The sequence below is a fragment of the Trachurus trachurus genome (genome assembly GCF_905171665.1).
Source record: "Trachurus trachurus genome assembly, chromosome: 11".
NCBI classification, from domain to species: Eukaryota; Metazoa; Chordata; class Actinopteri; order Carangiformes; family Carangidae; genus Trachurus; species Trachurus trachurus.
The window spans coordinates 12,452,463-12,472,420 of NC_139904.1; the positions used below are offsets into that span (position 1 = coordinate 12,452,463).

Consider the following 19,958-nt stretch of genomic DNA (forward strand, 5'->3'; position numbering starts at 1 on the left):
CTTAGTACTTCATAATTGCTGACTGCATGTGTTGTATTCATTGATGCACTTAAGAATATTCATGTTCTGTGTTTATAAAGAACTTGTTTTGTAAATAATTAGTTGACTATTTTTCCAATAAACAATAAATATAGCAACTTCTGATAAATCCACATCAATTTCAAGCTTTAAATAACATACCGGTTAAAACCCCACACCCTCCGAGTACAGATACGGATACAGATAAATTATTATATGGTTAAACAGATACAGGTAATGGTGTCCTCGCTCATGCCTACAGAGCACTGGTATCGGAATAGTACCAGTATCGGCAGATATCCAAATTCAGGTATCGGAAAATGTGGATCGGATTCGGTGCATCCCTACTTTAAATGTAGCTCATAGTTTGATCCAGTTGATCTGCCAAAGGCGACACCGTGGAATTGGATCCACCACTGGGCATTGCCTCCATGGCCTTTTCAAGATTTCATTTGTTTCTATCAATCAGGGCTTTGTTGGGTACTGCTGGCATTGTCACAGGCAAAGGGGCAAAGTGAAACCCACAATGAATTCCAGTCCCTCTCCCAACCAGTGAGACTTTTCAAAGATTAAGCTCTGACTGAACATTTCTGCGAAAAGCCAACATGCAGCCGCAGTTCAAGCAGTCAGCCAGCTCAGCAACAGAGAGAGGAAGTGAGGCTTTTCCCTGACAAAACAAGACACTGATTAAAACCCAAAGCACAGTATGCAGTACGCACTAAACTCCACCCTCTGAGCCAGACAATATCAGACTCATATCAGCAGCGCAGTGAGCTGAGACATTAGGCTGCTGTATGTGTGTCTTCCTCTCTAAATGCCATTAGTCTGCATGATAAAACCTCACTTCTTCAGCCTTTGTTGGCTCTAATTAGTTGAATCCAACCCATCCATTGTCCTACATGAGACATCTGTTGTGTAGCCAGGTACGATAAAGCAGCAGCGTTTAGAAAACAGCATGATGAAAATGTAACACTGTGAGAAAGGAGAGGTTTATATTTCAGCAGTGCTTAAGTAAATATCCACGGAAAGACATGAGCCAAACGAGCTGTGAATAATGCCCCCCCCCCCCCCCCCCCCCCTCCGCCCCACTCCTGCAGCTGAGTCACTCTGCAAATTAAAAAGGAAACTACAGTTCCAGTGAAAAATAACTGATTATTCTTCAACTTCTAAAGTTACACCTGCAGGAACAGATCAAGTACGCTGTGTGAACATACACACAGAACGAGGTGGCAATCCTTTAGTGTACAGTGCAATAAATTGATCAGTACTCCTCTACATTTGCCAACTTTATCCCACAGTACACAAAGAAAATATAGGTTTTCTACTCTAATCAATAAACCCTCAGAACATCCTTTAGATCTCAGTCCTGGTTGATCCTGAGCGGCCTCTTGAGCTGGTACTTTGGCATGAGTAAACGCACTTATCTATTCACACAGATATGCCAAACTGTGCTCTCTTAATCAAGAAGTCAATAATTGGCCCTTCTCCATCAAGCCATGAGCATCTGTGATCTGGTTTCCTGCTGCTCAGGCTCAAAGAGCTTTCCCAACAGCAGCAGGGAGGAGTCAAAACCTTGTTAAGATATTGGAGCCTGGCTGTATGTAACCCTTCATCTCACAGCGCACTGTGGCTGGAGCTCCCTCCTCCATGACTTTGTAGCTAAACGCAATCTGCTGAAAAACAAACGCCTAAACACCAACGTGATGATTTTTTGCATGCATGCTTTTACTGTAAAACCCTCAAGGATAAGAAAGCAATCTGAAACAGTGGACGACTAACAATTAGACTTACAATACTGTATAGAGAGGAATTTAAATACTCTACGGCTACTGCTGGAAATGCCTTATATAAATGGTTCTATAAAGAAAACCGTAATATATTTTAAAATGACAAGTGTGTAAATTAGCAAGGTACAACTATATTTGGGAAACATTGGGTAACAAGCATTCATTAAGCATTAATAAATACTGAATTCTTTATTTATAACGCATGAATACTCATTAGTATCTAGTTTATAAATACAGTTAGTGCTTATCAATGATGAGTAAAACATATTTGACTGTGTTTATAAACTACATACTAATGAGTATTCATGTGTTATAAATGATGAATTCAGAATTTAATGCTTAACTAATGCTTAATAGTGTGTACTTGACTTATTATAAAGTGTTACCCAATATTTGTGGATATGTCATCCTGCTGATGTCAAGGCCATCAACAAAACCAACAGGAAACATGACAAACCAACAAAAATGCAGTTCATTAGACTACCTGTGCACCAGGAACTGGTGCAACCATAGCAACACTAGAGCAAAGGGTGACTTTATGGGATGTCAGTGTAACTCAAGTCTGGAAAAACCACAGGTCTTGCCACATACAAAAACACACAAAAGCACAATAGCTTGTTTGAGAAAGGGGTGTCATCCCACCCCTTGTCCACTGTTCCTCTGCCCCCCATCCTTCAAAACACACACACAAACACACACATGTCTATCCACAGAGCCCCCATTGTCCTGTTTCAACACATTGTAACCCACTGAGCGGAGTGGCATCTGAAGGACGACACATACACACACACATACACACAGCAGGGTGCCCATAGTCCTCTATTTGTCCCCCTCAGATTAGACATACCAACCAACAACCTAAAACCATCCAACTATCATCCTATGCGTAAAACGGATCAAGACGGATCAAGACACACCCTGAGTAACCAAAGGTGTGTGTGAATCTACTGTGCAGATGAGCACTGATAGTGTGACAGGCCCAGATGAGAGCTTCCTTATCACTTTTCTGTCAACAAAAGTGTTTCTGGCAGGTGCGTGGAGGGTGACGAGTGGTTTATTTCTGCTACCTGTGGAAGGAGCCAGGAGCCAGAGGTAGGTCAGCGGTAAGAGGAGGAGGTGAGGTAAGCTCCAGGTCAGCAGCTTGTGGTGTGCATAGGACATTTTCCTCAAAGACCAAAGACCTAGCAAGAGAAAACAGAATAAATAATGCACTTGTCAGTACAGATTTAATTTCTAGTCGATATCCCAAAGTGCCTTTCATTTTTCATTTTTCATTCTGTATATCCACCGTGAAGAGCTGTGGAGTAAGATGAATTTCTGACCTTAAAATGTAGTGAAAAGGAAATTAAGGAGGAAAAGCAAAAGCATGGAAACGAAAGTAAAATAAGCAAAAAAATACATAACTTAACAAATTTAACCTTAGTGTAAAACATTTGCACAAGATTTGTTGGTGATTTGTTAGTTTCCTTCCATTACAATGAGTGCGACCCCTCTCCTATCAACTGTTGTCAGACTTCCACTCAATTAAAAAAAGAATAAACACAGTCATTTAGAAAAGCAGATTAATTTCTACTAAACGGGCACTGCAGCCCACAAAAACACGCCATGTTTACCTTCCTCCCAGCCAGGAGGTGGAAGAAAGAGATGCAGGAAGAGAAGGGGGAGTGAGGACTTTTAGGTTGGCAGCGAGGTGATGTGAGGTGATGGGTGAAGACGGGTCAACACCAGCACTCGGAGAAAGAGATTCAACATGGCCGCCTCTGGGGCTTCCACAGGCTCAGCTGCTCAAAAGCTACGCTAGAGAGAGGAGGACAGAGAGAGAGGAAACATTCAGTATGTTGATTAGGATTTCAACGATTCTCCAAATGCACAGGTCACAGACATCTTTTTTTTATTTTAATTTGTCTTCTATTTTTGTTATACAACCACAACGTTTCCACACGGATGATTATGTCTGGGGGGGGGGTCTGCATGGTTTTAATCCATGTCAAGCCAATTAAAGTAGTTACTTTTACTGCAGGCATGATCACTGGATCATGATTGGTCCAAAATAGCCACATGATGCCCAGTGAAATAACAGGAAAAGAAAATTGTGATGTGCACAAAAAAGTTTGTGTCGACTTTTTTTTATGATGCAATTCACCCACCACAAAGATTTGTTGCAAATCAATGTAGTAATTTGTGTATGTTAGCTTGTCTTACTTTTAAAATGTGGTTCACAAGTGTGACAATCTTGATCAAGAAATGAAAACGCGAGAGAGGAACAGGATGCACCTGCAGCCGTGACTGAGGGTTGGAGGGTGGCTGGTGTCGCAGTCTCATTTCTGGTATCGAGGACATTTGTGGTTTTCGTTCAAGAATGATCACACTTCTAATAATATGATTATAAAATATCATTAATATTACTGCAAACATTTCAGATTAAATTACTTTAACATGATGAATGTGACACTGTTTGAGAAAATTACTTTGTGCAGATAAATACCTTCACACGATTTCATCATAATTGAACAAAATCAGTTGACGTTTTTTCTTTTACACATGAGAGGAACTTTTGTCAAAATGATCCAAGGCATATCGCCCCCCTGATATGAATTATTCAGGGTTTTTCCTCCTCCTCTGCCGTGATTACTGACAGTCAAAAGTGCTTCAGCTGTATGGAGGAGCACTCTGAAGAATTTCAACAACCTATAAACACATCAACTCATGACAAAACACTCATGCAAATAAGACTCAATGGCTTTGACTGGAGGTTCTCTGCAGAGAGAGCAAAGCAGAGAAATGTAACTTGTATCATCAATGGCAGATTATATTCAACAGAATGGCGCCTGTTCAATACAAACAGATCTTTTCTTTTCAATATTCACCGGGGAAATGTTTTCTGTATGAGGAGGATATAACAGATACAATAATACTGCTAATATCCTGTTGACAGCAGCTCTTGGGGAGGTGTAAAATGACTCATAATCCTGTGAGCATCTTCCTTGTTACTACGAATTGAGGCGAAAGGGAAGCAAAAAATAATAATAAAGTCATTTTTTCCCTGACTATATGGTACAACTCTACTTAACTCACTTTAGGTCTATGAGAGAGTCTAATCCCTCAGCCTTGACCGAAGACAGAGCTCAACACATTATGCAATCTGTCCTCCATCGTGTGGTCACAATGCAAGTGAAAATGAGTCGTGGTTATCACATTTTGAAGGATTCGTAGCAATCACTCATTGTGCAGGAGTTTTCTCAAATGTGTTCCTCAGCAGCCTGCCGTACAATAGTTGTAATCTTTTTCTTTTCCTTTGCTGTTGTAAGTCACTCTGGGTGACAAAACGTCAGAAAAGAGTCACTTCCATCATGCAGGATACAGAGGTTGAACATGAATCCTTGATGTAAAAAAGTAGTGAATGGCACAGCTATTTTGTCCAATTTGACAGCACAGTAGAAAATTTTTATATTTCTTAAATTATGCTCTCGACACCATCACCATCAAAGCCGCAGAGTTAACTTAGTAATAATGTTCTTTCCTGCATGAAGTGTGATGAGTGTGTCTCATTATGAAGTAATTAGAAAGGATAAATAAATCATGATAGAGAATAATTAACTTCCTGACTGAGCCATAAAGAAGGAGCAGATTGTTGCACTGCATTTGTGAGAGGAGTTCATGTAACTGGATGTTTTTCAGCTTGTGTGAATCTGTTGTCATGAGATACAAAAGGTGGACTGAGTTGATTCAAGTGCATTAACACCTCATGAAGGCCGATTTAGGACTTGATGAGGAATGTGCGGAGGCAGTCTGAGTAAAAGAGCCATTCAGCACTTTTCCCCTCTTAAATTTCCTGCAAGTTTTTACAGCAGAGAGAGATTTTTTTTAAAAAAGAAGAAAAAAAAAAGAAGTGGAGAGAAGAGAGTAGGTCCTGGGACACTGTGTTCAAGGCATCAGCAGGCCTCACAACGTCTCACCGGGAGACTGCTATGGGGCAATATGGTAATAAATCACACACACGCTTTCACCAACATCTGCTGTGCAGAGAGTCAGTAAAAGTTAGCGAGATGTTATATATTCATAATTGACAAAGTTACTTCAGCTCCCTTGGAGAGTATTTACCAAATGCAGATGTTGTAATCCTTTGCAGAATTACGACTTTGTGGGTGAAGTGCACAACATAGCTGGAAATACTGTGTATCTCACATAACAATACTATTTACATTTAAATATATAGTTGAGACAGTCCTACAGCGACACCACAACTTATTATAATACAATCAATATGATGTAATAGTTAATTATGTGTATTGAGGTTCTTCACTTATTGAGCATAAACCTTATAGAATATAAACTGCATACCAACCTGTGTACTCTGCCTCCATATGTGACTTTGCATTCCTGGATGTGGATGTCTGAGCCAAAGCAGCTCAGCTCAGACCGTCCAAACTCCACAAATAGTCATTTGTCCTGCTGCACTTGTTTTTCTGCCTCAGGTAAGTCACCAAAATAAAATGAGCTGGGGGGAAAAAACCCAGGTAAAAATAATCCAGCCAAAAAAGAAAAAAAGTGAGGGATTCAGTCACGTTTTTCCTTCTAGCTGAAGTCACAGCAATGTGGATTTCCTTTTTTTTTTTTACTGCGCAGTAAATGCCCAGAGGCAGGTGGTGACTTTGAGTCTGTGCAGCAGCAACGCTCAGGTGCACTCGGTCACCTGGGCTGATGACAGCTCAGCCATTACAGACTTTTTCAATGGCTTTGATTCCCCTGAGAGGCTTCTGCAGAACAATGATCTCTGTGACCAGAACCCCCTTATATCCAGGGAGGACAAATTTTTCTCTCTTTCTCTCTTTAACCGTTTCCTCCTCCTCTTCCTCTCTCGCAGTTGTAGCAGTCAATAGTTGTACTGGCTTCTAGGCAGACAGGTCGGTGGAGCTCTCTCTGCACTGATAACAAATCCCACGCTGTTTCTTCTGGTGGCTACAGGGCAGAAAAATTGAGCTGTTTTTATTTTCTCTCCCAGACAGAGTCCTTGAAAAATCAACAAAATAATATTAAACCTCGCGTTCTGCTGAAACAAATATGAAAACATCCTTACAGCGACAACTGTTCTAATCCTAGAATAATACAAGTATCGCAGGAAAGCCATTAACCCCAAATACACAATAAGGATCTTACACAGCAGGTTATTCTCAGAATAAATACCTCTGACTGGATATTAACACTCTCTATCTCACAGATTTTTCATTGTATGAATTATTACTGGCTCTTCTGCCTTTTCACTTCTGATTCATTGTTGCTATTTACTTTGGAGATAATCAGCATAAACAGTGGCAGTGTTGCTGATGGTATCTCATTTTTAAGTGTCACTTACTTTTAGCTCTGTTAGAAATCACATTTGCTAGATGATGGTTTCTTGATCTGTCTATATAATGAGCATCACCTACGGCTCTGGTGCCCTGTGTTAAGATCTATATCTATTTTTTTGTTTATCAAATAAATAATTAATTGATAAAACAAAAATAGATACAACTATAAAGTAATCATGTAGAGTGGAGATTAACTGATTAAAGTGCAAACAAGTGCACATGACTGCCTGCAAATGACGGTCTGTCAGTCAGCTGAACTGCATGAGTAAACGCACTGAGATAGTATCTATGAGACAATTTCATCTAAAATGGAGGGGTTCATGTATAATGCATATTACCAGCTGAAAACAATAACCATGGTTTACTCATGATAGTTATCATGATGTTTCTAACAAGCTGTCAGATCGTTGCAATACAGGCCGACAGCTCCAGCCTGCGTAGTCCACACTGCACTATCACAAAATTACACTAAGGAGTGACGGCTGATATCAATAACATGACACTTTTTTCTTTTTTTCCCCCCCAAGTAGACTGCTTTTTTTTTTTTTTTTTAACAAAGCGAGACGACTGAGGAATAAATGTTGGGACACGGAACCTTTAAGGTAATTCACCTGTATCATAATCCGGGTTCATTCCCGTTTAAGGCACCTTGAGGCTAACAGTTGCTGGCATCCTCTCTTTCACTTCTCGCCGTGCAGGATATTCTCATCCAGTGCGTTTTTAATGGCAGCAACTGTCACGACACCACGATACACACAGACAAGTACTTACAGTCACAGAAACGGAGTGGGGGGAGGCTTTCACTTCGGTCGTCGAGGTTGTTGTCCCTGCTACAGTAAATTGGGTCAGTGTTCCTCTCTGGTCCTCCGTACAGCTGATGTGTGTGTGTGTATGTGTGAGTGTGTCCCCGCTGTCAAGCCTTGTCCAGGAGATATACGGAGCTTCCGGTGTCGACTGGATTTTCAAAATAAAACGTTCAGGAATACAGCCGTTGGACCATTTTTGCTGCCGATAGAAACACAGAGAGAGTTTGAAATTAACAACACTTTTCTAGTGAAATATTTTAAGTACGTAGGCCCGACTATGAGTTGTATTATATAACACTGACGTATGTTTTAATTATAAGTTTGCGATGCAGTCTATGGTGCTACTTTTAAAATGAAACTGAAAACGGTTAATCCAACGACTTCCGCCGTGCGTCGCCACCTGCCGATCAGTTATCAATGGCAAATGGATTCATCCCCACGTAAACGGTTAACCCGTAATTATTAATTAATCACTGCCATGGTGTATTATAACAATATAAGCCAGGAAACGATTAAAAAAACAATAATAACCTTTCTTAACCTCCAAAAAAAAGAGAGAAAAAAAAGTAGCGTCGCTTCTCTGACGTTGCAGCATGGACCAAAATGGCGTCTCCGCCTTCCAACTATCTCCGTTGTGATTGGTTCACCGACATTGGTGGACTGTTTTCATTGGTTTGTTGGAGCTTTTATTTTTTGACAGCCTACTTCCCGGGGAGTGCTGCTGTTGCTCACGAGCTGCTTTCGCGCGTGAGCGGGTTGCATACGAGGTAAGTTATTTTATGAACGCTAACAAATTCACATTCAATGTTTTTTAAAAATCTGTACAAACCTTTATAAAACCAGAGAGACCCGGGGGGGGGGGGAAACAACAACAGAAGATCGTTCATTGAGGCCGCGCTGCTGTTGCCACCGGCGGATAGAGATGATAACATGATTCAAAATACCTAACGTTACATTTTTAAGTTTGCTTTACGCTTCTCTTGATTTCTCTCTTGGTTACAGACAGTCACCAAGGTCATAATGGCTGATAGCACCGACGTTACACCTGTCGGGAGCATCCAGCCTCCTGGAAAAGAGGAGCAAGGAGGAGGAGAAGGTGGAGGTGGAGGTGGAGGAGGCTCAGAGGGGGAGGCGGGGGATGGAGGAGGTGGTCTGACTGATTCCCAGAGAGAGGTGTTGGAGAGATGCCTTCATGCTCTAAAGAATGCTAAAAACGACAGCCACACGTTGGCTGCTCTTCTGTTGGTAAGTCAATATAAACACTGAAGTAATTCACAGATAAAACTGCCCCTGTTGAGCAGGTTGTGTGTTTTTACCAGGTTGTGATCATATTCAGAAGGGTTGAGAAACCATAGAGAAACTTGACTATACAATATATTTGTGCATATGAGATTCTGATAAATATATCTGTTAATGCCCTAACCCTAACTCTTACCACTGATCACCTGTGAATTAAGAAAAAAAACAGGATACAGGTCATCCTCTATATTTCCAAATGACATTTTTTTTGCATTGAATTATTATACTAGTTCAGATACAGTGCTGTAAACATGGTATAATAGTGATCATATAGACCTCGATATGGCGTTTATACTATGCCGTAATGTTACAGCAGTTACAAACATTTGTGTTTTATATAAGCAAACATATAAGTTGGGGCATCGTATAGCTCACTGGGTTGAGCAGGCACCCCATATAGGCCAGCCCCACTTTGAATCCCCCCAGTGGCCCCTTGCTGCATGTCATTCCCCCTATCTGTATCCCAGTTTCGTGTCTCTCTCTGACTAGATTCATAATTTATTGTCATTTCGGCACCAACACATACACCACCAAAATTTTACACAAATGAACAAAACATAACCGGGCAACATACAGAATAGGATAGGCATAGAAAAAGAGCACTGCAGACCAGTTATTATAAAGAACTACCACCTATTATTTAGAGATGGCGGAGGGGACATCTATCTATCCTATCAATTAAAGGCATAAAAGCCCAAAAAAACTACTTAAAAAAAAAAGAGAGAGAAAGCATATAAGATAATGAAAATATAATTTATAACAAGAATACCACGTGCTTTGTTGTAAGTAGTTGTGATTAAGTCTTCTTGTCTCTTCTTTCTGTCTTAGATCACTCGTCTGTGCCCAGCAAGCCAACTGGACAAACCCACCTTGAGACGGATCTTCGAGGCGGTGGGGCTCAACCTCCCAGCTCGGCTTCTGGTAACGGCAGTCAGAGGGAACGAGAACTCTGGCTTACCCCCACACGAACTCTTGTCACTGGGCACGGCTCTGCTGGCTGCCCTGAGCACAGACCCGGACATGGCCTCGCATCCACAGCTCCTCACCACTATCCCACTCCTGCTGGGCATTTTAGCAAATGGTCCTGTGTCAAAGCAGCAGGATCAAGCTGCCCAGGAACAGACCCAAGCTGCAGAGATGGGCCCGAGTCCAGAGAGTAAAGTGCAACCAGCAGAGAGTTCAAGCCCAGAAAGTGATCCTGGCAATGTGGCAAAATCAGCAGGAGAGAGCAAGACCAGCAAGCAAAAGGCCGACGATGGCAGCGCATCCAACGGAGTATCACCATCTAAAGAAGCGCCGTCACAGTCTGACCGCCTGGACGAGGCCATGGCTGCCGACTGCTACCAGGTTCTGACGGCTGTGTGCACCCTCCCGAGGGGTCCCGACCAGCTGCTGAGCAGAGGAGCTGTTCCTGCTCTGTGTCAAGCTGTAGAACAAAACCAGACTTTCGGCCGCGAGAAGGGACTTTCTTTGCTCGGTTGCATCCTGTCGGGTAAAACCAAGGACAAAGCGTGGAGTAAACACCGCGCAGAGCTCCTCTCTCTGTTGGTCAGGCTCTCCAAAGACTTCTGCCAGTCCAAAGACCAGGCCCGGCTGGACATGTGCTCCCAGCTGGCGCAGTTTCTTCCCCCGGTCGGGGTGGCGGTAGAGAGTGAAGAAGTGAGGGGGGTTGTGAGCAGCGCGTGGGAGGTTTTGAGACCCATGATGCAGGCCAAGTTGACCCCGAGGCAGATCGGACCCATCCTGGTCCTCAGCGCATGTCTGCTGGATTTGTACGGGTGGGAGAGGGTGGGGCCGCCAAAGTTCTGCTGCTTACTGGTTAATAGGGCCTGTGTGGAGGTCAGGATGGGTCTGGAGGAACCTCCCGGCAACGAGCTGAGCGCAGAGCTGCAGCACACACTCACAGGTACCACAGTAACATATTACAGCATCTGCATAGTCTTCAACAGGGGGTCTGTGACCTCTAGGGGGTCCACAGAGATACTACATTTTTGGTTGATCAGTCAATTTTCTTATATTTTTTCCATTTATGTTCAGAATGAAAACTTCAATTTGAATAGCTTGTCTGCTCTGCGTGATTATCATGCAATTTGAAAGACATTGTTGATATTGGCATTGGTTTTAGTTAACAAGGTCTGTTATAAATGGCAGAGGGACCGCCATCATGCTACTCACTGTACCTTGTACACGTTTAGAAAAACAAATTGTTATTTGAATGCACTTTTTAGTGGAGTCCCTGCTCCATCTCTCTGTCAGTTTTGGGGGTCCTTGGCCTGAAAAACGTTGAAGACCCCTGGTTTAAAAAGTCCACCTTCTTGCAAACTATGTGCAGGCGGCATCCAATCACACAACAACAAAATGGACTCATTCTTGTGTTAGGACGGAGCTACATTTAAAGAAGTGGACAACTTGTAAAAACATGCGCAAGGCAGCGGCTATAACCTCTTATCTCCTTTTGTAGAGTAAAACAGTGATAAGTAGTCAAAGTGGTCAGCTGAGGCAGGTGAATATCCACCCCACACTGCCTCTCCAACCGTTTTCTGAATTTGAATATAGACGTTTATGGTCAGAGTTTGAGGTTTCAGTAATCAAAGGCAATGACTCTAAAGTCAAATGTAGTTATTTCCATACACACAATTGTCTAAATGCTACTCCGAAGCCTTTTAGTTTTAAAAGTTTGATTCTGACCTGTGTAACTGTAGACTTTAAGACCAGGTTTCTTGAAACGGCGCTGAGGAAATGAACCTGGTGTCCTCAGTGGTACACAGCAACCCTTCTTTGTTTGTTTGTTTGTTTATTTAAAAGATGTTGTAATGTAGTTTTTGTGAAATCACATTTATGAGATCTGACTCGACATGATTAGCCTGCTCTTTTCTCTTATTGAAACGTCCTCTTGTCTTCCCCAGGCTGTTACCGCATCATGGAGGCCGCCATAGAGCAGGCCTGCAGTCCGGGCCTGGTGCAGACGACCGATGCCCCGGCTCAGGGCTCCATCTCCTCCCTCAGTCTGCAGCAGAGCAGGCAGGTCCTCGGGGTGCTGGAGGAGGCCTTCTCTGCTGTGGTCTACTACCTGCAACAGGTGAGAGGAGGATGCTTGGGATGCTGCTAGTGGCACTTTTGGTGTTTTTTTTTTTTGTTTGTTTTTTTTACATCCAACAAGCTGCTTGTTCCTGGTTCTTGGAACGTGATCATTCATTATGTACAAAAGATTTAATCCCCCATGCCAACCTGGATATGAACACATGCATGATGTCTACGGCACTACGGCACTTTATGGTGCACTGAGCTGGACTTATATTCGTTTTAACTTGTTTTATTTATCTATGTATTATTAATGTTGATTCTGTGGCGTGTTTTTTATTGTGTGAATGAGCAGCTGACCAACGTGGAATTTCCTTCAGGATCAATAAAGTTGCATCTAATCTAATGTCCAGTGTAGCAGCTGGATACTGTTATACACTTGAAACAGTTACAGCCTCTCAAATGCAAGTGTGTAATGACAGTTTTTCTCTGTTTTGTGATGTTTTATAGACTAAAGAATTAACCAGTTGCAGTGAGCAGATCATTAATAGTGAACCTGTTTGTTAAAACTCTTTTGACAAACAAGCATGACTTCTTTTTATCAGTATGTAGCAGGGTAACTGAATTCCATTTCTTTTTCTCAGCCTTATCAAGTAGTAATATATTTTTTCTATCACTGTTTTGGTAATGTAGCAATGGGAGGGCAACCAAAAAGGGGAAAAAAGGTTTTATTTTTTTTCTTCCATGTCAAGAAAATAACAAGCAAAGATGCACAAAAGGGTTTTGAAAGAGTAGAAAATGTAAAACAATACGACTTGACTTAAAATTCTGTTGTATTTTACCAGTCGAGGGAAATGGGAGCAAAAAGTTTGATTCACATGGAAATTTGTCCAGCAATGATAACAACAATGCTGTGAAAGTCTCCTCCTCAGAGTGCAGTAACTGAAACACTCTTCCTCTTCACTTCCTGTTCTCATAGGTCGACCCAAGTCGCTACGGTGACCCGTTCGTCTTCGCCACATTCCGCTCCCTGTGCTCATGGCTGGCCGAGGAGACTTCCTGTCTGAAGGAGGAAGTGACTGGATTGCTTCCTTTCCTGATTGGCTACTCCCAGAGCCACCTGCAGGGCGAGAGCCCCGAGCAGGGCCTGTCCGACTGGATGACCGAGATGTCCGTCTCAGAGGAGAGACGGGCCTGGACGGGCAAAGAGCCTCTGAGGTAAAAGAGGGAATGAATCATATTGTTTAGAAGTCGGTGGGATATCAGGATAAAATTTGTGTAGCTTTTCCTGCGAGTAATGGAGCCTGGAGTGAGTGTCAGTGCAACTCTTGTGCGCTGCTGCAGCTGCATCGCGCTCAGTCACTTCAGTAATTCAATAAACTCATATTTCACTTAATCCTTTCAATCAAATATAATGAATATAGATTGATACTGCGCTGAAACAGTTAAACTATCCAGTTAAACTATTTTAATGTCTGCAGCATTAACAGCCTACAGGTTGTTATGGGAGGGGATGTTTAAAAAAATAAATAAAGTCGGGGCCCGTGCAGGCCACTGTTTAGATGTACAACAACCGATCCAGGGGCGAGTTCTCACTGGTCTCGTGTCCCATGAAAACACCTTCCTTCCTCTTTCTTCAGGTATCTGCTCCCGGCTCTGTGCCACCTGTCGGCAGAGGAAGGTCCCAGGAAGGTGCTGCTCACGCTCGACACCCCGGCGCTGCTGGTGCACTTCCTGTCCCAGAGCTGGACCGCCCTCAAGGGGAAAGGTGGGGTGGTGTCGTCCAGGGATCCCAGCATGGAGACGGCCTGCTCAGCCCTCCTCAACTTCACCGTCACAGAACCAGAGAGAGTCAAGTGCGTAAGATGGTGAAATGCTCATCTGAAGCCTGGTAAATTTTGAGCTAACGACATCATACTAAGATTTCAAACTTTTTGTTTTCTAGGAAGGACCAGTGTTTCCGTTCTCTGGAGGCTCTTCTGAGTGAAGCACTTCCAGTTTTGGTTCATAAACCCCGCCTCCTGGTCCTAGCAGCAAATTACTGCACTTTGGGACTGATGATTGGCAGGCTCAGATCGGCCCCTTCAGGTAAACGGTTATTCAAACCATTTTATTTAACATTATAACATTAAAGAGGAACTATGTAAGTCTGGTCGCTTTTCCGCAGTTTTGCTAACCCTCATCCTGGCCGTGTGCATTTGTTTACAATGAAGCCGACGAGAAATCAATAAATAGGGCGGTAGATAACGTTATATATCATATACGATGCTATGACATGTTTATTTGTGTAGTTTAATCTGTCATAAACAAGAGATTGTGGGTTATGGGGCCACGAGAGCTGGGACACCGGGGCGGTGGCCCCAATCTTGTAAAGTTGTTTTTGAGCCAAGAGACGCAATACGTGATACGCACGTGGAAGGCAGAGATCCTCCATTCTCCCTGTCACAAGTTAAGCCATTTATTAAACAATCACAATTACTCCAAAGCTGTTTAATTAAGGTAAAAATGTAGCATAGTTAAGCTATAAATCCTGCATAGTTCCTCTTTAACACTAATCAGTGGTTAATTACACGTAAACACCCATTTGCCATCATAATATACAAAGAATACATATACATTATTTGAATAAAGGAATCAATGAGCAACTCTAACCCACATCAATCTGCACAGAGTCACATCCCATCCACTTTTGTCAGAATCATGTCAGAATTAACTAAAAAGGTTTGATTAAATAACAGCATGATAATCCATCAGTAATTCTGCTCTATAATACAGTAAACCTACAGTTTTATTTTAGAGACACTGAGGTTACATTCACAGAACTAGGACCCCCGGTAACGAAGCAGTTAAATGGAAATCAGTCGTCATAAATTAGATTATTAACACCTCTGCTTTTTCCTAACTGTGACCTGTCGGAGTGCGTTCTGTGAAAGAGGTCTGTACCAGCGCTCTGGAGAGTGGTAAACCTAAATGGAAGGGAGCCATCACTAATGTTATTAGTTACCCTTGTGCTCTTCCTTATATAACCACTTTGGAGAAAGAACACCCTATGGGAATGCAGATGATGTGTTGCTGCTGTAGGTGGGCAGAAATGCTGCTGCAACACAAGATCCCGTAAACATCACATGCTCGTAAAAAAAAACAAAAAACCTCAGTGCATGTTGACCGACCTGCATCGATCAATATGTCTGTGGCTCGGTGCTGCGAAAGAGGTCACCTGTAGTGCCGAGGAGCTCTTTAGCTCGCGTGTTAACATTGCGTTTTGGTTGGTTCGTCCCGAGGCGCTCAAATCAACATAAGCAGCCGTTTGATGTTCGGCATCCAGAAAAAGACCCAGTTCTTTTCTCCGCTGGTCTGCAACACAACATTAGAAATAGTCAGTAAGTCAGTTTGATGTCAGTGAATGGTGAAAATAGATGTGTGTATATTTGTCAAGACAGAATTTTATTAGACAGGGATACAGTGTTGAATTTACACTGTATTTATTATCTTGTTCTGATGTTTTTGTTCCCTAGTGGGCAAAATCAATCAATGCATTTAGCTGTAAATTGGGACTTTAAAGGGGAACTATGCAAGTCCACCCGCCTTTTCTCTGTTTTGGTCGTTTTTTTTCTCTATGGCGCTCCCACTACAGTTATAGAGTGAATATTTTCACTTTCATAAAAACTCACCCCAGCCATGTGCATTTGTTTTTAATGAAACGGCCAGGAAGGCAATCCGTGGAGCGGAGGTGGGTAACGTTGTAGCACCACATTATGTAATACTGTATACATTTTCACCTCATTATATAATGACGCCGCATTTTGTAATAAAATTCTTGAACGCAATACGTACTAAACCTTTGCCGCATTTTGTTATAAATTGTTACATATTGCATCAGTTATTACAAAATGTGAGTGTTGCACTTTTTTATGAAGAAAATGTAATTATTTGGTGCATTATGTAACAACTTACTACAAATGCGGCAAAGTTTATTTCATATTTTATTACAAAATGTGGCTGATTTTTATAAAATGTGGTGTTATTACATCATGAGGTGAAAAATTATTACATAATGTGGTGCTACAAAACCATCATAATTACTCCGAAACTGTTTAATGAAAGTGAAAATCTTACATAGTTTCTCTTTAAAACATGATTAATATATATATATATATATATATATATATATATATATATATATATATATATATATATATATATATATATATATATATATATATATATATATATATATATATATATATATAGAACAATGAATAAATAACACAATTAAACATCCTCAAGCACAATGTATCAGCAGTTTTTGATTCCACAAATAACCCATGCTCCTTTGTCTCTCCAGGATCAGTGGACGCAGGCCAGAGGAGGTTCTTCTCCTCAGCTCTGCGGTTCCTCCGCGGCGCCCTGGACGGCGGCTCCAGCCCCGGCCCGGTTAAGGTGAGCATCGGCTGGGAGGAGAGCTGGGACGAGGCCGAGGAGCTCTGGAGGTTGGGGCTGCAGGCTCTGGGAGGCTGCGTCCGCGCTCAGCCCTGGATCAGCACACTGGTCAGAGAGGAAGGTTGGCTCAAGCACACACTCACCATGTTGGACCAGTGCAGCGCTCTGCCCGACCAGCACACGCAGGGGGCGCTGGAGGAAGCCCTGTGCGCTATGGCGGAGCAGTGCCCGGTCTGTAAACAGGAGATGGGAGACGTGATGATGAGGAATGGTAAAGGAGCTTTGAGCTGCATGAGGAACCTGAAGAAGTCAGTGGGAATGAAGTGAAACCAAACCGCTGCCACCAACGGACAACACGCTACTTGTTACAGAGCTGAAAATAATAAAATTTTAAAAAGCAGCTATTCATGAAGCAGAACCGCTGTGTTTATTAGTTGTACCAATCTGACACAGATAATGTGTCTTCAGGCTCTTTTATAATGAGATAAAAAGACCAAGATGCCAAAGACACATAGAAAAGAGAGGAAATGAAATGTTTCTGTGTATCATATTATTCAGACATAACACAACATAATGAGACTGAAAGACATATTTAAGCTCCCTGTCTGCCTCAGTGGACAAAAAAAAAAAATCAAAGCATTTCAATCACAATCAAGTATATGGAAACACCCACTGACACAGCTATGATCCTCCACATGCACCTGAAAAACACACACAAGCTGTGTCTTGGGTGCGACTGCTGATATGTAAATGCATTTAATAAAGAAGTATTTTGTTAGAACAGCTTCGTTGCCAATGTCATTGTTACTTTTTCTCTTTTCAGGGGGATGAATGCACATAATAAAGGTGTTTAAAAAATAATGTGCAATGATGACATCAGTGTCAAGCTGGATGGTGGATGATGACAGAGACCTCTCCTCTTCTCCCAGTGACCACAAGATGGCGCAGTCAGACTTGATGTGTGCTGAAGTTCCTGATCACTCACACTCCTCCGACCTTTTCCTCTAACTACACTTGTGTGGTTTAATCGTTGTCTTTATTGGGTTTTTTTCTTCTCTTTGGACAACCAGGTCGATCATTTTATTAGATTAAAAAATGATCATGAGAAAAAGTAAACAGAATATATTTGGATGTTCTTAGATCTTAAAGTTCAACAATGAATTGATTTGTTGACAGTTTTTCTTTAGCTGTAACTTGTCTCCAAACAAAAGGCTTTAAATGCACTGTTTTGATCTTACAGTGAAAAGTCACACGGAGCAGGGAAAAAAAAGGAAAGGAAAAAAACTTTTTAAAAAAGAGGAAAGCCATTGTGTTAATATCTGTGATCTTTTACCGTGCTTTTTTTTTCTTATTCATCACTTCATCCCTGATCCTATAGTCCTTATACCAACCGTGAAAAAGTTTTTAGCTGCCCCCCCTCCTCCTCCTCCTCTTCCTCTGAGACTCTTGTCACCTCCCGCCCTCTTCTTCTTTTCTTTTTTTTGTTCCCCCCCTCCCTCTCTAACAGCCGTCTGTTTTCTCTCCTACTCATCCATACAAACTCCTGCATCGTCTCTCCAACTAACTCACTCCTCTCTGAACCTTCAGCCCGCGTCTCCTCTCCATCTCCATCCACAGCGCGTCACATTAACCCCTCAGCTGCAGCCTGACACCCAGACTGACCTCCATCACCTCCATCACCACCATGCTGTGGAAGTCCCGAACCAAGACTGACGTTTTACAGGTAAAAAAGAAGAAAAACACCATAGTTTATTATTATTATATGTATTCACAGTATATTTCCAGCAGCTGTGTGACTGTTCGTGTAGAGCTGGATCCTCGGTGTGTGAATGGCTGCACACAGAAGAGCCTGAATCGAGAAGATGATTAAAATTGTCAGTTAAAATCAACATGAGTGAGAATCTGAACAATTTCAGCAGGTGAAATATTTGTAGAAAGTCACAATCTTTGGGTTTTTAAATCTAACGAAATTAAGATTTTTTGCTTTAAATATGCGAATATTCGTGCGTAAAAAAGACAGTATTTGACTTAGACGTCAATTATGTATAGAATCCGTGATTTTATAGTGAGATTTGTGTGTTTGCAAAAGTAAACCAAAACAGTAAAATTGCAGTATAACTCGGTGCGTAAAACGTGAATTCACATATAAAAGTCGTCGCCGGTGTCTTTAAACGACTGCAAAAACACGTAAAAGTGTGTATGTATGTATGTATGAATTAACTGAATGAATATATCTCTTTAAGAGTGGACCCCGTCGACCCCTCCCCTCATTCTGCCGGGTGCGCGCACAAACCTATAAGTAGTGCGCTCATGGAGAGGCTGGAGGACTCCGTGTGTGTTGTGCGTGTGCGTATGCGTATCTGGCAGCCAGCTTGTCATCATCATCTGTGCGTAAAAAGAGCTCGGTCAGACCAGAGAACAGCGAGAAGGAAAAGTAAATAACATCTCCTGAGTTTAATGGAGCGGTAAACAGCCTGGATTACATCCCGGACAGAATATTTGGTGACATCTTTCAGCCGCTTGGAAGCCTGCGCATCCTGTTGAATTTTACATTTGGGAGGTATCCAGAGTGGTCCAGATGTTAATCCACACCTATTCGGCTATGGTGAGTGTGAAACAGACTCGCGTTTTAAGCATTTTTATTTTTTTTTTGTTCTTTTTTTTATTTTGGATTTGGCTCTGACCACCACTAATGTAAATCAGTTTTTATTTACTGTATGGCTTGGCAGCAAACTAAACCTTTTAAAAAATATATATGCATGCATTTTTGCTTGTATTACTCAAAACCAGCTTCTATTTTATAAATATGTAGAAAAAAAACATTATAATTCAGCTGCGTTATTCGACCTGTGGCACCAACTATCCAATATCTTTTTTATATTTTTAATTTATAATATATTTAATGTTTAAATCAGGCTCGTTCTTTGCGCTCCACGGGAATCCTGTATAAGTGTCAGCTGTTACTTCACTCAGCCTCTCTCTGACACTGACTTTAACGGAGCGGCGCCGCGCATCTGATCTGTCCGCGCGGTCCGTCGGTGATGGTCTTTGTCTGCACCGTGTCACTGCGAGTGGAGTGAGACTCGGCTGACAGACAGTGAAGTGTCCGGTCACAACATCCCGGTGCGTGGATGGAGGAGCATCATCACCACCGCTGCGCTGCATGGGCACGTTTTTTTTTTTTAGACGCCAACTTCTTTTCTTTTCTATAACTTTGTTTGGGATCAAATCAGACGCAA

General features: G+C 42.0%; 3 protein-coding genes across 5 annotated transcripts in view; 2 read left to right on the top strand and 1 right to left on the bottom strand.

Moving 5' to 3' along the window:
- kiaa0319l (KIAA0319-like) overlaps positions 1 to 10,210 on the bottom strand; it is a 26,166-nt gene extending 15,956 nt beyond the window's left edge. The window contains exons 1-5 of one of the 3 annotated variants that reach the window (XM_083982247.1): positions 10,128 to 10,210; positions 7,925 to 8,158; positions 6,151 to 6,764; positions 3,419 to 3,602; positions 2,873 to 2,986 (exon numbers count right to left, since the gene is read on the bottom strand). In XM_083982247.1, coding sequence (XP_083838373.1) covers positions 2,873 to 2,966 — 94 coding nt within the window. In that variant the 5' untranslated portion in view covers positions 2,967 to 2,986; positions 3,419 to 3,602; positions 6,151 to 6,764; positions 7,925 to 8,158; positions 10,128 to 10,210. Of the gene's footprint in view, positions 1 to 2,872; positions 2,987 to 3,418; positions 3,603 to 6,150; positions 6,816 to 7,924; positions 8,159 to 10,127 lie in introns of all 3 variants that reach the window. The other 2 variants (XM_083982248.1, XM_083982246.1) reach the window with 2 other exon arrangements.
- On the top strand, positions 8,666 to 17,488 carry ncdn (neurochondrin). The gene is made up of 8 exons (XM_083982250.1): positions 8,666 to 8,726; positions 8,962 to 9,204; positions 10,087 to 11,164; positions 12,165 to 12,337; positions 13,259 to 13,497; positions 13,920 to 14,135; positions 14,225 to 14,367; positions 16,625 to 17,488. The coding sequence occupies exons 2-8, from the start codon at positions 8,980 to 8,982 to the stop codon at positions 17,044 to 17,046; spliced, it is 2,496 nt and encodes an 831-aa protein (XP_083838376.1). The 5' UTR covers positions 8,666 to 8,726; positions 8,962 to 8,979; the 3' UTR covers positions 17,047 to 17,488.
- Positions 17,489 to 19,297: 1,809 nt separating this feature from the next.
- The window catches only part of tfap2e (transcription factor AP-2 epsilon), a gene marked incomplete at both ends in the record, with an annotated part of 10,671 nt that continues 10,010 nt past the window's right edge, over positions 19,298 to 19,958 (top strand). The window contains one exon of the mRNA XM_083981708.1: positions 19,298 to 19,324. Coding sequence (XP_083837834.1) covers positions 19,298 to 19,324 — 27 coding nt within the window. The remainder of the gene's footprint in view (positions 19,325 to 19,958) is intronic.